The sequence below is a fragment of the Maniola jurtina genome, chromosome 12 (genome assembly GCF_905333055.1).
Source record: "Maniola jurtina chromosome 12, ilManJurt1.1, whole genome shotgun sequence".
NCBI lineage: Eukaryota > Metazoa > Arthropoda > Insecta > Lepidoptera > Nymphalidae > Maniola > Maniola jurtina.
Window position 1 is genome coordinate 4,613,253 of NC_060040.1, and position 19,776 is coordinate 4,633,028.

The following is a 19,776-nucleotide window of genomic DNA, read 5'->3' on the forward strand; positions in this document are numbered from 1 at the left end:
CGAAATTACAGACAGACACTCCAATTTTATTTATTAGTATAGATACATGAAATCGCGAAAATATTTTCATCAAACAATTATCATAAAACAAACAATTAGCCTTTGCAGTCATTTTACATAAAACATCACAAAATTCAGTCTAGCGCAGTACTCAACTGCAGTCAGTTGATAGAACTTTCTATCTTATTAACGAGTTCATATTAAGTATCGATTTTGCTGCCTTCGATTCGGTCGGTTCCTTCTTTTTGGATGGATCCAGCATGAAACATTTCCACAATCTGTGAATAAAAAAATTATAAATTATATAATAAATATGTACAGATCAAAGAATAAAAAAATGTTGATTGCACAAAGAAGAATAGAAATTTTAGTAGCAGAGAATTGTTTGGTATATTTCATTTAGATAACTTTGTCATATTGTGTCTCTGGCCGAAGATAGATGGGTAGTTAAAACTTAACAATATGTCTTACAATACATTTGCTTGTAAAATGGCTCTACCTAATCAACACATTCGTTAAAGTATAGACTTCCCACATAATATGTGCGATAAAAATATTGCAGCACTATTGCAGCGATATTTTTATATCGCACAAGTGTTGAAATGTGTACTTTATTGTAGTGCATGTGCGGTAATATTCAATAGTGCGCCTAGTAACAGAACAGCTTTTTAAAGGATCACATTATTTTTAGAGGTATTTTTGTACCAGTTAACTATGCAGCCCTCACTCCTTATGATGTACACGATATGGAGTATGGCCACTCACCGCAGCGTCTCATCAGCGGCAGCGGACAGCACGGTGGTGCCGTCGGGCGACAGCGCGAGATGCAACACGCGCGCTTCGTGGCCGCACAGCTCGGTGACGCGCGACAACATGGGGTACTTCCAGATGATGATCTGGTTCTGCGCGTAGCCGTGAGCCGACACTAGCTCCTTGTAGTGTGTGCTCCATATGATCGAACACACCTGCAATAATATGATTAAAATTTTACGTTACGCTTCGTTTGCTTATTAATTACATGATATATAGGAAAAATATCACCAAGAGGCTGTTATCAGAAAGGAGCCACGATCCTCAGTAATGACTGAACCAACTAAGTTTTAAAACTGTAATCCCAAGCGCGTGTTTTTTTTTACATCATCCATTTAATATTATTAACCATACATTATTTAAAAAAAAATAGTGTGTAAAGATTACACACAATTTTTTAAATAGCTGTTTCATTGAATATTTTCGGAGTGCTGATTAAGAAAATGATGTGCTCAATTTTGAAATCCCAGTTTTTTGCTTTAAGACTGAAGATTTAGTTCCAGAGGCTGATCTATAAAGAGTACTTTGACGTTGCTCAGACTTAAGTTTTTGCCTCTGACATAAATCTATTTCCTTTTGACTCGTTAAATCAAAGTAAGCTATAGATGTCAGCCTTCGGACAAGGCCTCGGTAAGTACCTGCGATTTGGTGTCGACCGTGTTGAGATTGGCGCCCGTGTTGACGTTCCAAATGCGGATGGTGCGGTCCGCCGTGCCGCCGCCCGACGCCAGTATGCCCGCGCTCCACGGACACCACGCCAGCCCCTTCACTGCTGCCTGGTGCTGACTGGAAGTATATAATTTTTTCTAAACAGATTTTCTTTTAAAGGGGGTCTTATTAGTTATTACACTCAAAACCGTAAAGAAGACTATTACTACACAAGTACGATAATAGTTTTAAATTTTGCAAGTGCGCAAAGTTCTACTTTATAGTCAACCTAAAACTAAATATTATATAAAAAGAGTCTCGATTCACTGAATGCCTCACTATCGATAGATGCAAACCCTTGGACCTAGAAAGCTGAAGTTTCGCACAGAGGTTTTCTTTATAATATTGATAAGGAAGGCGGTATTTTCGAAATTTCTACGAGATTCGAAACTTAAACTGGTGTATATGCCTGCTGGTGGAGTAACAACTCACTTAAACTGGTGTATGTACTGCGTCTGGCTGTAGTGCTGTCCGTGTTCACTGGGCCAGATGTTCAGTAAGTTGTCGTTACCGCCCGACGCCAGGTACTTGCCGTCCGGGGACCACTTTAGGCCACACACCTGCAATGAAAACTTCATTGTACAAATACTACCTGACCTACCCTGGCTTTGCTCAGATGAAATTTCTAAAAATCCTTTCTTAGGAGAGAACACAAAATATATAAAATCTCAAGCTTCTTGAGTCGTATGTTTTACCTATGTTAGTTTGCCCTTTTATATGTATAGATAGATTGGTATGCAGCGGCGGCGGAGCTTTTGGGATTCCCTTATACATCTTTTACAGAAAGTATCATACAAGAAATAACACTTTTGCATAGCATATATTGAAATTTTTATTATGTGCAGTATTGGTAATTAATATAGACGCTTTGTGAAAATTTTAACTCTCTACCAATTATGATTCATGAAATACAGCCCGCTGACAGACAGAGAGGACAGACGGACGGATAGCGCAGGCCCAGTAATAGTCCCGTTGGCACACTTCGGGTACGGATCATTGAAAAGTCTATTGAAAAGGGTTACGACCCTCAGCAATGTGCAATATGACGTAGACGGAGGCCGTTACTGACCTCATGCGTGTGTGCATTGATGGTGGCCACGGCGTGGTTGCGCTGCCGCACGTCGTGGTGGACGATGTTGCCGTCGCGCGCGCCGCTCGACACCACGTACAGGTTCCACGCCAGCGACGCCACGCGGCCCGTGTGCCCGTCCATTATCTGCATACAGGAGATACATAAATAAATAAATAAAAGTTTATTTAGCTCAATAAAATCACAATAAAGCATAAAAATAAAAATATAATTTACTACAAAGTAATGACTAAACCTAAAACTAGAAAACACAAAGAGCAATATTTAGTGTGTGATCTAAAAGGGCTCTGTCTCAGCACAATGCTGCAGTATTTGGCTACTGTGACACGGAAACCTGACCTGGCAGGTCCGACTGCTATTTGTGGTCTCTGAGGTACGGTAATGAAACAATGCCAACTTCCTAACTCTGGCAAGTACTGTTTTTTTAAAGAAAAGTCTATTAACCTGTCTTATCTCCAATTCAAGACTAAACTTACCCTCAACCTCTTAATCTTCTCGCAGTCCCACAGCTCAACAACAGAGGAAGATGTGCCGACTGCCAGGTGCGAGCTGGCGCCTTGCACCCATGCCACGGATGAAACAGTCTCCGAGCCTTCTAGAGTCAATAGCTGTTCTATTTGCCCCGTGCTTGCATTCCAGAGGTATACAGTGTTGCTTAGCGCTACGGCTAGTATGTTTGATGCACTCCAATCTATTAGGTTCAGATCTGTTGACAAAAATTATATAATTTCACCACCAAGTTTCTTGCTGGGTCTTTTCAGTAACGGAATTCTGAACCAGTGGTAGGTTTAAGACTTGATACTATAAAACAGCTTGACAAAGATGGAGGCTCAGATACAGTTGTTTTGTGTGGTAGCCATTATATTCCCGCTAAGCTCTGTATATTTTTATACTTTGAAGGCTTTAGAAGACTAGGTGGACAGATGACATCAAACGAGTCTGTAATGAGTGGATCTCCCTACCACAAGATATATATGTCCAGCAATGGACGTCTATCGGTTGATAATGATGAATATTTACATTGCCAAAAAGGTTGGTAAAAGTTTATAGTTTAAATACCAGTGAAGTAAGAGCCACAAGTTTTTTACAAAGATAAAATGCTTTGGTATTCTTTGTATTTTGATGATCTGACATTATAAACAACTAGAGGATGCACGCGACTTCGTCTGCGTGGATTTAAGTTTTTAAAGATCCTGAGGGAACTGTTTGATTTTCCAGGGTAAAAAGTTGCCTATGTCAATTACAGGGACGCAAGCTATCTCAGTACCAAATTTCATACAAATCAGATAAGCGGATGGATCTTTAGGAATCCTGTGGGAACTCTTTGATTTTCCGGGATAATAAGTAGCCTATGGCCATCCCCGGGCTGTAAGCTAACTCTGTAAAACATTAAAATCGGTTCAGCGGTTGAGCCGTGAAAATGTAGCAGACAGACAGACACACTTTCGCATTTATACCTAATATTAGTATGGATTATTTATATGTAACATATTGGTTCCTTGGTGTGTATAGAGGCAAAGTTTGAATCGTATTCAAATAGTGTGTTCAAGCACAAATATAATGCAGGCTTGTCAAGCTTGAATAATACTTACAATAGTCGTCAAGGATATCAGGTGCATCCAATATTCTGTCGGGTGCCTGGGGGATATATCTAGTTGTGTTCTTCACTGATGATGGAACTTTAGCCTGCACATATTTATTATGAATCAATATAAATTAAAATGAATGATTGTTTCTAAAAATATAAGTCTCAATAGATAGGTGCCTCTTGGGTGCCACATTCAGTCTAACCCTGACCTACAATAAATAATTTTATGATTAATTTAATTAGGATATTAGTAATAGTTAGTAACAATGCAAGCAATTAACAATTAGAAACAAAATATTAGTGCATAATTAATTATTGTTAATTTCAGAATATCCTTTATTTTTCTTACTTCATGCTTAGCTAAATAATAACAAGTAGCCCATAAACTGAAATAGATTTTTCAGGCCAAGATTTATTAAGAATTATAACACACACATTACCAAGAGCTATAGTGTATACCTGTGAATATACCACTCTAAGTCTGTTCTGGTAGCCCTCGGGTGCCGCAGGTGCCTTGCAGGTGTATTGCAGGAGACGTCCAGGCTCTGTGTCTGCAAGGGCTCGGCCTATAGCTTCTCCGGTCACTGTCTGTGCTGCTACCTCTTCTACTTCCTCGCGATTTAACTGTTGAAACGTGTTTAGTATGAAAAAGTTGAGTTTGATTTACCTGGAGAACGACGGGCAAATTTTTATCACAAAAAATCAAAAAAAGTAGTGAACATCAGCTAGTAATAATCTAAATGCTAAAATTCGGATGTTTGTTCTTCAAGCTACAATAACTGAACCAATATGGATGATATTTAGAATGGTGATAACAAATTGATACATTTCACTTACCATATAGTGGCATAAGTCAAAATTAGAGTTACTCCTGGAAGGTATGAATCTGTCAGCCTTGTTTGGTGTCTTTGCCAGCTTGTTAGGGGTGGGAGTTGTTGATCGGCCTGAAACAATTATTTTTAGTCATAAACAAAAAGTAAATGCATACTAAATATTGTACAATTTGAGCATGTCTATCTTATTTATATTTACTTGCACTATATCTAATTTATCTGCTAAATTAAACTTAGTAAAAATTTGAAATTCTGATATTTGCATGCAAAACATGATAGGCTCCCTTTTAAGAGGATCATAAACTAGGCTAGGCCCTATTACTGCAGAAAATAGTTGTAAATAAATCCATAACATTGCAAATGCTTTCAGATAGATAATACATCAGTAGAATGCACTCAACAATAAAACCACATGGTCTCAGCACTGAATTGTAAAAAAAGGTAATATGAAAAACTTACCTGGAGATTTGTTCTTTGAAGGAGTCTTTTTTCCTTTCTTGTTCTCATTTCTAGTGGGTGTCTTGTTGCTGGATAGAACGCTGTTGTTACAGCTTAAATTGCCAGAAACAGACAACTTTTGCATGGACTGATTACAAGCACTTAGATTTATATTCGATATATTTTTGGACGATGTGCTCAACGATGGGTTAATGTTTTCATTGTTGGACTTCTTTACCCAGCGTTGGAGCGGTCCACGGGTTATGGGCCCATCTATTGTAGCTAAAGTTTTCAAATCGTTGAGGTAGTTAAACTGGGCCATGTTTTCAATGAATATTTTTAATATTTGCAAAACTCACAGGACAGAACTTAATATAAAATAAACATGAAGTAAGAAATAATTATAATTTCCCAATCATCCAGGCCACAATCAAAAAATTGGAATCACTTTTGCAATCACAACTTTAGAAGTTGAATCACACGACACCACCAAGACCACCAAACAAAATGTGACAGTTATTTAAAAAATCCGTTAGAACTTAAAATTATAATTTTTTCACACATGGCTCTGGGCTCTAGTCTTTTGACTCATAATGCTCATTCTACACGGTCACTTTTCATAATGATCGATGTACACGACTCCAGTCCACTCTTTTGAGTTATAATGCTTGCACTACACGGTTACTTTTCTTAGTCTAGTTAGCTAGGTATACGACTCCGCTGGGCACGGCGGTGTGCGATTTCCTTAAATGAACAGTGGTGCCACAATTGCAAGACGGTTTCATTTAATCGCGGCGGTTCGCGGCCCTGACAGAGAAGCACAGAATACTTATACTCCTAGCAGAGAAGTGGACAATATTTTCAAAAATTTCGCGCTCGTTCGCGAATGACCCGAGCACATCCGGGCTGATTTTTTAATTTGAAAATCTAAAAATAATAAGTGGATACATTCATCGAACATGTAAACCTAGGCGGGGTAGGTAGGTGGTAGGTATATTATCTCTGTAGTAGCAGAGACAAGTTTCTTGTGACAGTGCTTTTCAACTTTTCAGCTCTAGTTTCTGTTTAAAAAGCTGTTACCAAGGCTATGTTTTAAGGAAATTAAGGAATATGAATAATACTAGGCAGTGAGAAAAAATGATTTTATTTAAGAATGTAAAGAGATGTTTACAAAATAATGTTCTATCTAAAATATCTAAAAATAGTATTTCAATTAATATTGCATGAATAATAATCAAATCATGATACACATTTTCATCATATAAAGTTACATAATAATATTGCTGTATATTTTGGAAGATACGGATACAAGTAATGCTTATATAAAAATATCTAAAATAAAATGAATCACATTATGAATATGTAATAAAAAAAATATTACAAAAAATCTGCTGTCATAAATCATAATCAAAAAAACTGTAGCACATTAGGAACAGATAAAAATGCAATAATTGAGCATTTGAGTTTTTCTTACAAGTATCTACATAATGTTAATTTTAGAATACTTTATATTTTTTCTACAATTCGTTTCATGTAACAATACAATAATAATTATAAAATAGGTTGTAGAACAAATGAATGGTAGGTATTTAACGAATATATAAAGATTTTTTAAATTTAAAATCAGTACCAGATACCAGTCCATTCGATTGCTATATGAAACCTCTATTTCATGCCGCTTCAGAACAGTATTCCACACAGTTAAATCTAAATATACTTAACTTCAAAGTTCAATTCCGAAATCGATAGCACCATTAAAGTTAGTTTGATATACATTACATCAATACATAAAAGACTTATCTACAAATATTATTTTTATACACTACTATTTACACTACAAAAATGACACAAACTTTGGAGTAAAACAAAGTTTTCTGAATGTGTACAAAATTCAGTTATTTTGCACATAGTGCTAGACCCAAGACATAAAGATAAAATAGACTTAGCACGACCTGTCAAAAAATAAAACAGATTCAATGACGCTAGATTAGCCTACCAACCAAAAGCATTGCAACACGCTGATACTGTAAGGTTTTTGAAATTCAACAACTCCAGTCGCTATTCGGGCGCGACTTGTCATGATTTTAATAAGACAGTTTCTTGCGACTCTTGCGTGGAAATTGCTAAATACCAAAAGAAAAAGTTATAGAAAGTCTTTAAAAAATTTTGCTGTCGGATTTTCCATCTATTTTTTCTTCAAATCTGTGTTGAGGAGTGCCATTAGAGTAGAAAAAAATACGATACTTAGTATAAAAAGTACATTAATTATAAAATAAAGGCATATTGGTGGGAGATGCATCTAGAATTATACACATATCGTAAAAATGGATAAAACGCTTACGAATAACAGGTCGATGTTTATTAAGATTTCTACTTTCTAAGTAAAATTGTGCGTTTAATTTACGCTTATATGTACTTACAATATAGATAAATATAGACTATAGATAGATAGATAAGAGTATTCTGTCTTACGATTGTTCTTATTATGTTGAATCAGCAACAGTCTATACTTAAAATAGGTATTAATCGTTATTGTGACGTTGTTCATAAAACTTTACATACAATACAATTATTTTTTATGATATAGAAATAAAAAGTATTTTTCGTTGTTTAAAAATTGATAATATTGAAATAAAAATTGTTATTTAAATCATTTTCTATTATAAAATGGCAGTATTTGACTAAAAACTGGACTAAAATTGTTCTAAAATAGTATATAAGATCACGGGATTACTATTTACATAATTAAAATATCACTCGCACAGAGAGCGTTAATGTCTAATACTTATTCATAAATCTCAAGGTTTTTATTTACTAAAATAATTGATATAAATTAATACTAAAATCTACTTTGATAAGAATGATCATAATTGATAATTATTTTGTCCTACATTACGTATTTATTTAAATGCAATATACAACTCTTCTTTACTGTACTTTATTAAATAAAAAAATATGTTTGTCCGAAGTTTGATCTAAAATCTGAATTTCGTATTAATTACAATTAATTTTTAATACTTAATTTTATATCTCACTCACTTCATATCTAGTTGCCACTTTTAATCTATTTTTCCGAAAAAATTGAGCCGATAAATTACGAATAATTATAATACTTAACAGGCGGAAACAAAAAAAGACATATATAAAAATGTGCCAACCCTTAATTGTTTATACCATTATTAGAGAAATCATTAAGAGTTATGACATACCATCAAAAGGTAATTATATGCTTTCAAGATATTTGTGCCTCTGACATAATTTTTATCTAAAAATCGAATTTTTTATTCTTTATGCATTGATTAAAAAAAATTAAACCCTGGTTTTTACTAGCCTTGATTAATAATAATCATAATTACAGCATGCTTTATGGACGTCAAAAAGTGTCCGTGAAAATAATATAAAGCTTAGCCACGATTGCGCACTATATTTTTAATTTAGACGATTTAAACTTTATTAACCTGAATAGGGTTAATTTTACAAGGCATTTTAATTTTTTAGTTTTGCTATAAACAAAATAAAGTCGAAGCAACACTTTCTGTCAAATTTTTTATGTATCTTTTCATAAAGGTAAACTTCATACTTTGTAAACTTATTACTTGCATTAAAAATAGTACACACTTACACGCGCGTTCAGTGTCGCACTTCACGTTAGTACTCTTAGTACAAGTTCGCACATATCGAAAACGTTGATAGATTTCGAGTATCAAAACACTGAAACGTCGCGTCAGCGTAAAATGAACCTAATAGAGTAAATTAAAGTAGCTTATTCATCATTTCGAATGTCGGTTATTCAGTACCGATTTTTATTTTTTAAAGTTTCTGTTTGGGGCTGGATGTGGATGTAATTATATAGATGAATCGAATCATAAAAGAAGTGAATGTCTTGATCGCAATGTATCAACGTTGTCGATATGTGCAAAGTTGTATCAACCCTATTTTTATCCTTTACTTAGTGTCTATTAAAAAAAATAAAGTTTGTGCTACGTATTACAGGAGTTCATAAGATTCATTATGTGTATATGGCCAGGGTTGTCGACGGTCACAAAACACGAGAAGTTTTCGTCGTGGCAGATTTGTTTCGCGTTCATACCCGACAGCTTTATGCAGGACAGTATTTCCTTCCGTTTCGAACCTTCCTTGTACCTGAAATGTTGGAAAATTCTCATAAGTAAAACAACTCTTTAGATCTGGTAGCAATAGTAAAGTTCTGAAGACCTAATTTCTGACATGGTCGCCTAATCTTAACGGAGACTGTACATACAACTATGTAATAAGAGAAAATATAATGAACTAGATGATGCTCGCGGCTTCATCCGCGTGGATTTAGGTTATTGAAAATCCCTTAGGCACTCATTGATTTTCCGGGATAAAAAATAGCCTGTGTCACTCTCCTGCAGGTGTTTAACTATATAACCATGCAAAAAAATCACGTCAATCCATTGCTCCATTCGACATAAATGAAGGAAAACCAACAAACAATTTTGCAATTCGGATATAAGTGATGTGAAAGTTTGATGTTTATCAATATCACTTTGATTTGGCTGTCCACTCAAATAGCGAATACCAAAATAAAGAGTGCCTAAGGAATTTTCAAAAAACCTATTTCCACGCGCGACGATTCTATAGCAGATCTGATACTGAGAAGAGCCGGAAAGAGTCTAAGTTGTTGCTCTTTCTTTTAAATTAAAAACAAACAAAATTTTACAATAATATGTAAAATCTTTGGACAAGGACGCCATTTTTGAATTTGTTTTTCAACAAATCTACGCTATAGGTGGTGGTGGTGGTGGTAACTTACGTCTTTTTCTTCCAATTGGCCTTCCAATACTGTTTGGGGTCGAGACAGTCGCCGCCGAAAAAGAAGTTGTCCGCCGCGCTCGAGTCGCTGCTAGAGTTGTGCGTGGGCGTCTCGTTGCGGGGGTCTATGGGGCTGGTCACTGGGGTCACCACGTTCCAGCCACCGGGCTTACTGCCAATGAAGAATTAGCCATTAGAACAGAATAGAATAGAACATATTTTTATTCAAATAAACTTTTACAAGTGCTTTTGAATCTTCAAAATAATTTACCACTGGTTCAGAATGCCATTCCTACCGAGAAGAACCAGCAAGAAACTCGGCGGTTGCTCTTTTCAATTGTTCAATTTACAATAATATGCCAAACTATACAAGCAATTGCAGCCTCGTGCCGTTTATTCAAATTGGCTACCATTGTACAGTTTTTGATGGTCAGTTGTAGAATATGTAAGATGTAATGGTGATAAATTATACTTAAACTTGAAACAAAGAGCGCCTTCAAATTTGCTGCAAAGTGCCGCGTGGAGGCAGCACAGCTGCAGCGCTGCTTGGTAAATGCATATAAATAAAAACGCGAGACTGCAGCGCTACAACCGCGCGTCATTTTATCGATCGAAATTATATGGATTTACAAAGCAGCCATACTATTACTACTATGCTACTGTGTTTGAGTACCTACTGAGTGAACATACATATCACAAATTTCGTCACTTTCGTCACACAGTAAGCGAAACCGTGGCTTAGCGATCAGAGCGTCGGGCGCGAACCCAGAAGACGCAAATTCAAATCCTGCCCGTTCCGCAATTTTTGATATGCATTTAAAAATTATTTAGAAACCTTGAAGTGTAGGTAAAAACACTATCATAAAAATTACAAGCATTTATTTCCACGATACGACACGACGTCGCATCGTGCCACGATGTGAGGTCCTATCGTGTGTAAATATTTTGGCCCCTAGCTACAATAGCTTTAGAAACATTTGCCGGCTATACGATCGCATCTTGAAATTGTTCTAAGCTTATTATTAGAATACTCACTTCCACAGCACTTTCCTCGTGCGTATGACATAGGTGATGTTCCACCACACGATCTCCGTTGCCATGGTGACCAGCACAAGCGGCGGTTGCGAGTCGTCGTCAAACGAGGGCGGGCTCAGCATGATAGCCGATGGCGAGTGGACGGACGAGCGGTACAATCGCTCCGGTATGGGGGAGAAGGAACAGTACTGAACTTTCGTCTTGTGATGCTTTAGGAGTTTCAGTTGCCGCTTGTTTGGGACGTTCCATACCTGAAATTAAAGACATAACTTGATGGATGTTTTCCAGAAAAAAAAGCTACTGAACCGATTTTAATAATTCTTTCACCATTAGAAAACTAGATTAACCAGATTCAGAATTAACATAGGTTATGTATAAAGTTTATATAATCTATGTTTTATATATTAATAATTATGTATCATAGGCATGGCAAAATGTATGGACTCGGCTTCAATTCCTCCCTCAACAGTGCTCAAATCTGTGCCACGTAAGAGCTTTTGGGGTACAATTTAGTCAAAGTCGAAATCGAGCGCGAACATGGTGTTTTAACCGAATCTAATTACATTTATATGTCAGTGTTTTTAGTTTTTACCTATATTTCAAATATTTTTTAAATACTTATCAAATAAAATCGGTTCGGTAGCTTTTATTACAGTTTATTTCACGCAACAACCGCCCCGAAAAACCATTATTCGAACATGATATGCCACGCACGTTCCTCTTTCCCATTTTCCTTTTAATTTGGTCCTGACTAGACGGGATTGGTGAAAAAGTGAAAAGGCAAGAGCAAAGTGAAACTTACCACAATATCATCGAAGTCCAATCCAATGGCGAGTATGTTTCCATCCGCCGTGGGTGCGCGTTATTTAGCTTGTATTCTATGTAACTTACCACTACATCGCCAGAGTCCAGTCCCATAGCGAGTATGTTTCCGTCAGCCGTGAGCGCGCACGAACATATCCTGTTGTTTAGCTTGTATTCTTGTATCGTTCGTAACTCAATGGGCTCGCGCTTTTTTAGTTCAAATGTCTAAAAAACGGATTAATTAAGAAATATTTTGAAACAAATAAGGCAGCAATAGCTGCATGGCGTTGGGGTGCACTCAACAGATGTTTAGTTGTTTTCTGTCTTCAATGCCTGGGTACTTGCCCAGTCAAGGAGGTGTTCATCATCAACATCATCCCCAACCCATCTCTGGCTCTCTACTGAGACGAATCTCTTCTCAGAATGAGAAGAATTTGGCTATAGTCTACCACGCTAGCCAAGTTTTGACACACTTCTGAGAACATTATGGGAAATCCTCAGGCGCGCAGCTTTTTCTTCACCGTTAAGTGATATTTAAAACGCACATAACTCTGAAAATTAGAGGTGCGTGAGGACTTTTAAAAACCTGCGTGCAAACGCACCAAGGAACGCAACCTCTAATATCTTCATCATGTCGACTGCATAGGTACTTGTAGGTGTTCAGTTCAAAAAGTTAAAATTTAGCAGTATTTAAGGTTGAAATCTGTAGAGTTCACTTTGACTTTGACTTAAGCTTCAGTTAAAGCGAGACAGATTTAGCCAGAGGTATAACACTGTCTCGTTTTAACAGTGTCTTAAGTCTGAGCAAAGTCAAAGTGCGCTATATAGATCTCAGCCTAATACAATTCAGCAAAAAAATTAGATAAACTGAGTTAAAATAAGCAATGTTTAAAATAAGCAAGCTGAAGCCTCAATAGCTCAACGGTTATAGGAGTGGACTGAAATCCGAAAGATCGGCGGTTCAAACCCACCCGTTGCACTATTGTCGTACCCACTCCTAGCACAAGCTTTACGCTTAGTTGGAGGAGAAAGGGGAATGTTAGTCATGATTCAAATGGATATTATTCTTTAAAAAAAAATATTGTTTACCTGAAAAGACAAGTTCGCATTGTCGCATATAACCAGCACATTTTTCTTGAAATCCGAACAATAAATGCACACTTCCATCTGTCGACCGTTCAGAACGCTGGATAACTGCAAATTCTCATCCCAAAGCTTTATAGTGGCGTTGGACTCTATGGTTATCAGGCCAACGTCTTGCACCCAGTAGCAATTGACCAATGAGGAGGCTTTGCAGAGATTTTTCTTATCGCCATTTCGGAAGCGGCGATCTCTTGAGTTAGTGCTTGAATCACTGCCCGAGCTTGATATATTGTCTGAGTGGTTCGATTTGTTCGATATTATTCCTGAAAACGAACTTTACCTTCAACTTTTTCCTTCCAAAACTTATCCATTCTATAAGTGCATTTTGAGTGACCAACCAATCACAAACAATGTTATGTTTTCTACTAGTCTATCCAAATCTAGAAACCAGGGGGTGTGGGTTTAATAAAAACTGCCATACCCTTTCCAGGTTAGCCTGCTTCTATCTTAGGCTGCATCATCACTTACCACCAGGTGAGATTGCATTCAAGGGCTAACTTGTATCTGAATAAAATAAAAAAATCTACGGAATCAAGGTAGCACGGAAAACATAGATACGTTTGATTGGTTGGTCAATGGTTAACACCCATTGACTTTTTGTCCTTGTCATTTCTATGGGATTAGGTAGCAGAGAGAGCCCTATATTAACTTCCTTCCGTGGATAGAGTATAGAAAGAGCATTATGAAATTCACTTACCCTTAATATCATTTAAAATCTCCTGCGATCCAAGATTAGTGTTACCCCGCTGCAACATCTCAGGCTTCCAATCCCCACCCACAGTGAACCTATACGCCATCAAACACCGGTTCTTCCCCGCAACCATCAACAAATTGGGGTTCACAAAACTCATGTACTGAACCATACTATACACATCCATAATGTCCTTGGTGTCTTTGGTACGGATGGTATACCTTCGTACTATACCAGACTGCAGGCCGAATATTACGTATTGGTTGCATGGTGATATTTTGACTGTTGTGATTTGTTCGTCTTGCTTTGTGAAGATTTCTGATACTAATTTTCTTCCACGCAATATCTATAATAATAACATTATGTTTACTAATAAGTGTTATAACCAAATAAAGGGGCTTTTTAATATTCTTTTTTAACACTTAAAAATGAGGTTATCAGTAATTTATAACCTATTCTTGTTTTAGCTTTTGGGACAATCGTCTCATATCTTCTAGAATTTAAAGCCGCGAGACAAATGCTCAATTAGTTGATTTTAGTGCTTTTTAGCGAATGTAATTGATTTGATCAAAGAATAGACAAATTCAAAAAAAAGTTCACGCAAGCTAAAACATCAACACTTGAAAAGTAATGGGTTAAAGTTTCTTTCTTATTATTACCTGTATATTGTTTTTATCATCGACAACCGCCAATAAGGGCTGTGTGACTCCTTCGTTATTCCCATTGCATATCCCCTTCAAATTCAGCGGTTTCAGTGTATGCCTGTCAAGACTCATCGTAGTCTTGACCACTCGCTTGACCACTTCCTTGTTGGAGGAGTTGACAAATGATTGGTGTCGCTTGGGCGTTGTGTTGGCGCTTTGGGGGACGCTGTTGGGCGGCGGAACGACTGGGGTGTGCGGCGATACTATGTTGATGAAACTCGTGTCGAACTTTGTTGTTAAGCGGACCTTGCTGTTGAAAAAAACTAACATTTGTTTCTAAACTTCGACTTAATGAAGACCATATTATAACTCTATCGAGAACGAGTTTGAATAGTCAGTTCTGTTCGATTAGATTTTGAGGATAAAGCAACTATTTTACTAGATAATCTACCCTTATTGCAGGCATAACGCATGAGTAGGTTCCTGCGGTTGTAGAACAGTGCGCGAGAGGTGTGATGACGTGACGCGAGAGTTCAGTGATTCTTTCTCGGGTGTCGTCTGGAGGGAGGCTTCGGCCGTGGCTAGGTAGCACCTTACCGGTAAAACCGTGCCGCCAAGCGATATATTAAAAAAACTATAGTAGTAATACATAATACATACCCATTTCTCTGTGTGTTGTGCGAGATATAAGCAGCGTCCAAGTACCACACTTTCGCGGTGTTCTCTATACACCCAGTGCCTGTCAGTAGAACGTCCGATCCGGGCTCGAAATCATCCCATACCAGCACTTCACTTACTGCCATTGACACCACATTCCTTGAAAATTTTTTTTTTATTCAATTAAACTTAAAAACAAGTGTAAATTAAAAATTTATAACACCCCCGACGATCCAAAGTATTTGAGTTTTCCAAAACATCATTTTCAAATAAATAATTATGTATTTAGGCAACGTCCATCTTGACAGCTTGACATTTGTCAATTGACATAATATTATGAACCTAACGGTTATCTAACCTTCTTTTCTAAAAGAAAACTAGAAAAGAGCTGATAACTCTTAAACGGCTGAACCAATTTTTTTAGATTATAGCTAAGAACACTCTCGATCAAGCCACCTATCAAACAAAAAAAACTAAATTAAAATCGGTTCATTCGTTTAGGCGCTACGATGCCACAGACAGATACACAGATACACAGATACACAGATACACAGATACACAGATACACAGATACACAGATACACAGATACACAGATACACACGTCAAACTTATAACACCCCTCTTTTTGGGTCGGGGGTTAAAAAATTATTCAATTAAAACACACGACTATCGTCTGTAGAAACGAAAAGGAGGAAAGGAAAAGGATATAAACGATACGTTTTCCTTCACTACGTCATTCACTAATTACTACGGTCTTGCTTTCAGCGAGATCGTGATCAAATGGTAATCGATAAATACGATACTTTGTTATTAACTTACCCTCGTCTATTCCCCAATTCGAAAACATACGAGTTGGTCTTCAAATCGACACAAATCACACGACTATCGTCCGTGGAAACAAAAAGGAGCGTCCCAGTCTTGTTGACGGCCATCGATATAAACGATACGTTTTCCTTCACTGCATCACTAGTCACTACGGTCTTGCTTTGACAGTTGTTACTGTGATTGTTGTTCGGGCTGAAGCGACGCGACATTCTGAACTCGTATTCGGTGACTTCTTTCCTTTTGAGACCTAGGATTCTATTGCTACCTAAAACCAAACAGAAAGTTGAATAACTATACTCTTATTCACGGAGAGAACTTAATATAGACTTAACGAAGGCTCGTTTGTGATTGGTCACTCAAAATGGTTAACGCCCACTGATTTTTTTGTCTTCGTCATTTGTATGGGATTACGTAACACGAGAGATCCCTATTTTAACTTCTCTCCGTGGATAGAGATTAGGGAATAGTATTAATTTCTATTTTATATAGAAAGTTTTTATCTGAATAAACTTTAACAAGTACTTTTGAATCGTCAAATGAGTACACCACTGGTTCGGAATGCTTTTAATGCCAGCAAGAAACTCGACGGTTGCTCTTTTCAAAGATTTCGATTTACAATAGTATTATGCATGTCTAAAAGTAATTGCAGTCCCGCGCATTGCTGGAGCGAGCTGCTAGTTAAATCTACGTTCGTTTATCATTTGCGTGATGATAAAAGAGTGTGATTATATCTGATTTCTGGCGGGCCTAAAATAGAAATCCAAACAAAAAAGTAATAGCAGAAAAACTTACCAGGGATTGTGGCTAAATCCAATACTGTTTCAGACTCTTTAAACACCTGTCTTTCTTTAGTCTTTAAATCAACCATCTCCACAGTATGAAAGCTGTTACTCGTGGCCACTATAACATGTTTGTCGTAGTTGCATGGGACACATCGCAGGATCTCTTTATCTCTGTACAAGTTATCCAAGAGATGTGTAACTTTGCCAGATGTGTTGTATAGGATGATCATTTTGTGCGTGTTTGTTATTAAAGTCTCTTCGTTGTTCGCCCATCGACAGTTGAGGAAAGGCCCGAGAGTCGGTGGTATGGTTACATTGGTCGGGAAATTGTTGTTGTATGATTCCTCCGTTTCTGTAAATATGCAATGAACCTAAGATAGTTTCGAGTACAAAACCAAATTCAATATAGTTTCTCCAAATAATTACCTACATGCTCTTCAAGCAAACACTTTGGAATAGTCTTATCAAGTGTAAAATGTTATTGTTATGAAAACTTCTATCGGGATGGGTAAAAACATCAACTTCAAAACTTGTTAATAGTGCTCGGAGTACCGATAAAAAAAAATTAATTCTAAAATTATGAAATTTTAACTTATGACACCTAACAATTATTACATAATTTAGAAACCCAAAAAAAACTATTGTCGATTCATAGTTTCAAGTTTTCACTTCTGTCGGCAAGCCCCACAGACTGCCATTTTTTTGAAGTAAACCTTCTTTAGGCACAACTTGAGAGATTGCTTGAGAGCAACTCAGACCTTTATTCGGACGGAAGCAACGGCCATACGTCATTTCCGCTAAAAATGGCCACCAAACAGGAAAGTAAGCAAATAAATGAATCACCTGTATAATATGCATAATAGGTTTTGTATTTGTTTCACGCGGTGGTTAAGACTTACCCTCTTCAATGACGTCATCGGTCACATCCTGCACCACGTCATCAATGTACCACAATTTGATGAACCCATCCGCGGATAGTGATGCAACAAACGGCGGGTTGACGGGACACACTCCGAGCCATTTGATAGCCGATTCCGTGCTTTGTATCTGCTTCCTCAGTTTGTTTGTTGCTATATGGAAAAACTGGAAATGGACGTAGTAGATAAGTAGGTAAAATTTACGGTAAACATCTCGAGCAAATGCCCAGTATCAATTTTAGGTTTATTTGGCGGACCGAAGTAGGCGTGAGCGAATTACTATTGCGTGGAAGCACGCGATTGGTTGATCAGTCATCATTTATTTTTCCCAATGCGCCAAATTTATTAGTGTTATGTACTCGAAAGGTGCCAACGGGACTCTATTACTACAACTGTCCGTCTATATGTCTGTCTATCAGCGGGCTGTATCTCATGAACCGTACCTAATACGAAGAGAGTTAAAATTTTCACAAAGTGTGTATATTGCCGCTTTAACAAAAAAAAAATAAAAAAAATCAAAATGGGCATAATCTTGTACGATGGTACGGAGCCCTTCGTGTGCGATTCCGACTCGTAACTGACCGGTTTTTTATTTATTTATAGACGAGCGCTTGCCTGCAATAAAACCTGCTCACAAGTGATGATGCAGCCTCAGATTCTCAAATAAACGTTGGAATGCGAAAACAGGCCCAGGAATAACAGAATAAAAGACTGTTTAAGGGCTACTTACCATAATGACTCCAGTATTAGTGCCGATTAGTACATAATCGCCAAGAAAACACACCGCCGTAATCGTTTCTTTTACGTCTATCGTCGAGTGCTTGATTTCCTCCACGTTTTGTTCATGCCTATAAAGTACACACTGCTATAATTACTAAGCACTGATTTTTTAATCGCCAAATGTTTAACTGAAGAATAAAACATGTTTTAACTGTTTTTGTTTTCTGTTAAACTGGCGGTCCAGCTAGCTTGTTTTTTTTGACGATAAAAAATCAGCCCTAAGTTATGAAAAAAAAAAAACTGCTGCCCTTTTCAATTTTTCATAATGTTCTCTGTAGATTGTTTTTATTTCTGTCACTCAATAATATTTTGTACAGCAAAAACCGCGTTAGATTTTTTTATTTCGTTTTTGGTTTGTTTAGTAGATTTTCTTCAATTAACAGTTTACCAAAAACTCAGAAAAATAACAATATAATTTACTCACAAAAACTCAAAATACAGCTCATTCTTGGCACTCCTGTCCTTAGCGACTTGCCACGCTTTAGTGTACAGGATCCCTTTAGACTCGTTCTGCAGTATGCTTTGCACGAGATCAGTGCACGGGTACCGATGTAGATCTATGCCGTACCTACTTAGGTACTCTTTGATGCTAAATATTAGCGTTTGGTCTAGCTCCTGAAAGCGTTCTGATATTAGCGACTTTATTGTATCTAACTCAAAATTCAAAAATCTGTAGAGTAATTTTTGGAAAACTACAGTCTATAGTCAACACTGCTGAAATATTTTTATTCGTGCACTAGATAATCTACACTAATATTTTAAAGAGGTAAAGTTTATAAGTTTTTTTGTAGAAAGTAATCTCTGGAACTACAGAACCGATTTTGAAAATTCTTTCACCAATAGAAAGCTACATTATTTTTGAGTGTCATAGACTATATTTTATTTTCAAAAAATTAGAGATCCCTACGAAAATTGTACTAAGCTACCCGTGCGAAGCCGAGGCGGGTCGCTATTAAGTCATAATATTAATGTTTGGGAAGGTACTGGCCCCTAAAATACATGACTTTTTAGTTTAGGGGTCGGGATTCTAATGTATTATGCGAGTTTCATCAGTAAAGGTTTTCTAATTTTTATAAAGAGCTCCTTTATTTTTTTAAACACTTATTATTAGAAATGGCAGAACCTAATTTGGAATTGGACCTCAATGTATTTCCACGATCATTTTTACGAAATACATTTGTTCGTAAAGTAGCTCATACTTCACCGTTATTGAAACTGTAGAGAGGACTTTTA

General features: G+C 36.9%; 2 protein-coding genes across 4 annotated transcripts in view; both read right to left on the reverse strand.

The window, feature by feature from the left end:
- LOC123870081 overlaps positions 1 to 19,776 on the reverse strand; it is a 45,208-nt gene that overhangs the window by 9,892 nt on the left and 15,540 nt on the right. The window contains exons 8-21 of one of the 3 annotated variants that reach the window (XM_045913246.1): positions 18,968 to 19,158; positions 18,494 to 18,611; positions 17,746 to 17,929; positions 16,857 to 17,198; positions 16,059 to 16,329; positions 15,242 to 15,397; positions 14,597 to 14,891; positions 13,944 to 14,283; positions 13,193 to 13,509; positions 12,191 to 12,328; positions 11,300 to 11,550; positions 10,266 to 10,436; positions 9,438 to 9,610; positions 4,893 to 4,907 (exon numbers count right to left, since the gene is read on the reverse strand). In XM_045913246.1, coding sequence (XP_045769202.1) covers positions 9,448 to 9,610; positions 10,266 to 10,436; positions 11,300 to 11,550; positions 12,191 to 12,328; positions 13,193 to 13,509; positions 13,944 to 14,283; positions 14,597 to 14,891; positions 15,242 to 15,397; positions 16,059 to 16,329; positions 16,857 to 17,198; positions 17,746 to 17,929; positions 18,494 to 18,611; positions 18,968 to 19,158 — 2,937 coding nt within the window. In that variant the 3' untranslated portion in view covers positions 4,893 to 4,907; positions 9,438 to 9,447. Of the gene's footprint in view, positions 1 to 4,892; positions 4,908 to 7,082; positions 9,611 to 10,265; positions 10,437 to 11,299; positions 11,551 to 12,190; positions 12,329 to 13,192; positions 13,510 to 13,942; positions 14,284 to 14,596; positions 14,892 to 15,241; positions 15,398 to 16,058; positions 16,330 to 16,856; positions 17,199 to 17,745; positions 17,930 to 18,493; positions 18,612 to 18,967; positions 19,159 to 19,776 lie in introns of those variants that run through there. The other 2 variants (XM_045913245.1, XM_045913247.1) reach the window with 2 other exon arrangements.
- LOC123870091 (cell division cycle protein 20 homolog) lies at positions 15 to 5,987 on the reverse strand. Its single transcript, XM_045913259.1, has 10 exons — positions 5,489 to 5,987; positions 5,034 to 5,140; positions 4,656 to 4,820; positions 4,201 to 4,294; positions 3,085 to 3,314; positions 2,588 to 2,734; positions 1,951 to 2,078; positions 1,449 to 1,596; positions 766 to 965; positions 15 to 278 (listed from the first exon to the last, which is right to left on the reverse strand). Exons 1-10 carry the CDS (start codon positions 5,787 to 5,789, stop codon positions 179 to 181), a joined length of 1,620 nt encoding a protein of 539 aa, XP_045769215.1. The 5' UTR covers positions 5,790 to 5,987; the 3' UTR covers positions 15 to 178.

Coding starts and splice junctions, on each gene's coding strand:
- LOC123870091 (XM_045913259.1), bottom strand. CDS start 5,789: ATGGCCCAGTTTAACTACCTCAACGATTTGAAAACTTTAGCTACAATA. Junction 5,141..5,488: donor TTCAAAGAACAAATCTCCAG/GTAAGTTTTTCA, acceptor TAATTGTTTCAG/GCCGATCAACAACTCCCACC. Junction 3,315..4,200: donor TGATATCCTTGACGACTATT/GTAAGTATTATT, acceptor TTTTGTCAACAG/ATCTGAACCTAATAGATTGG.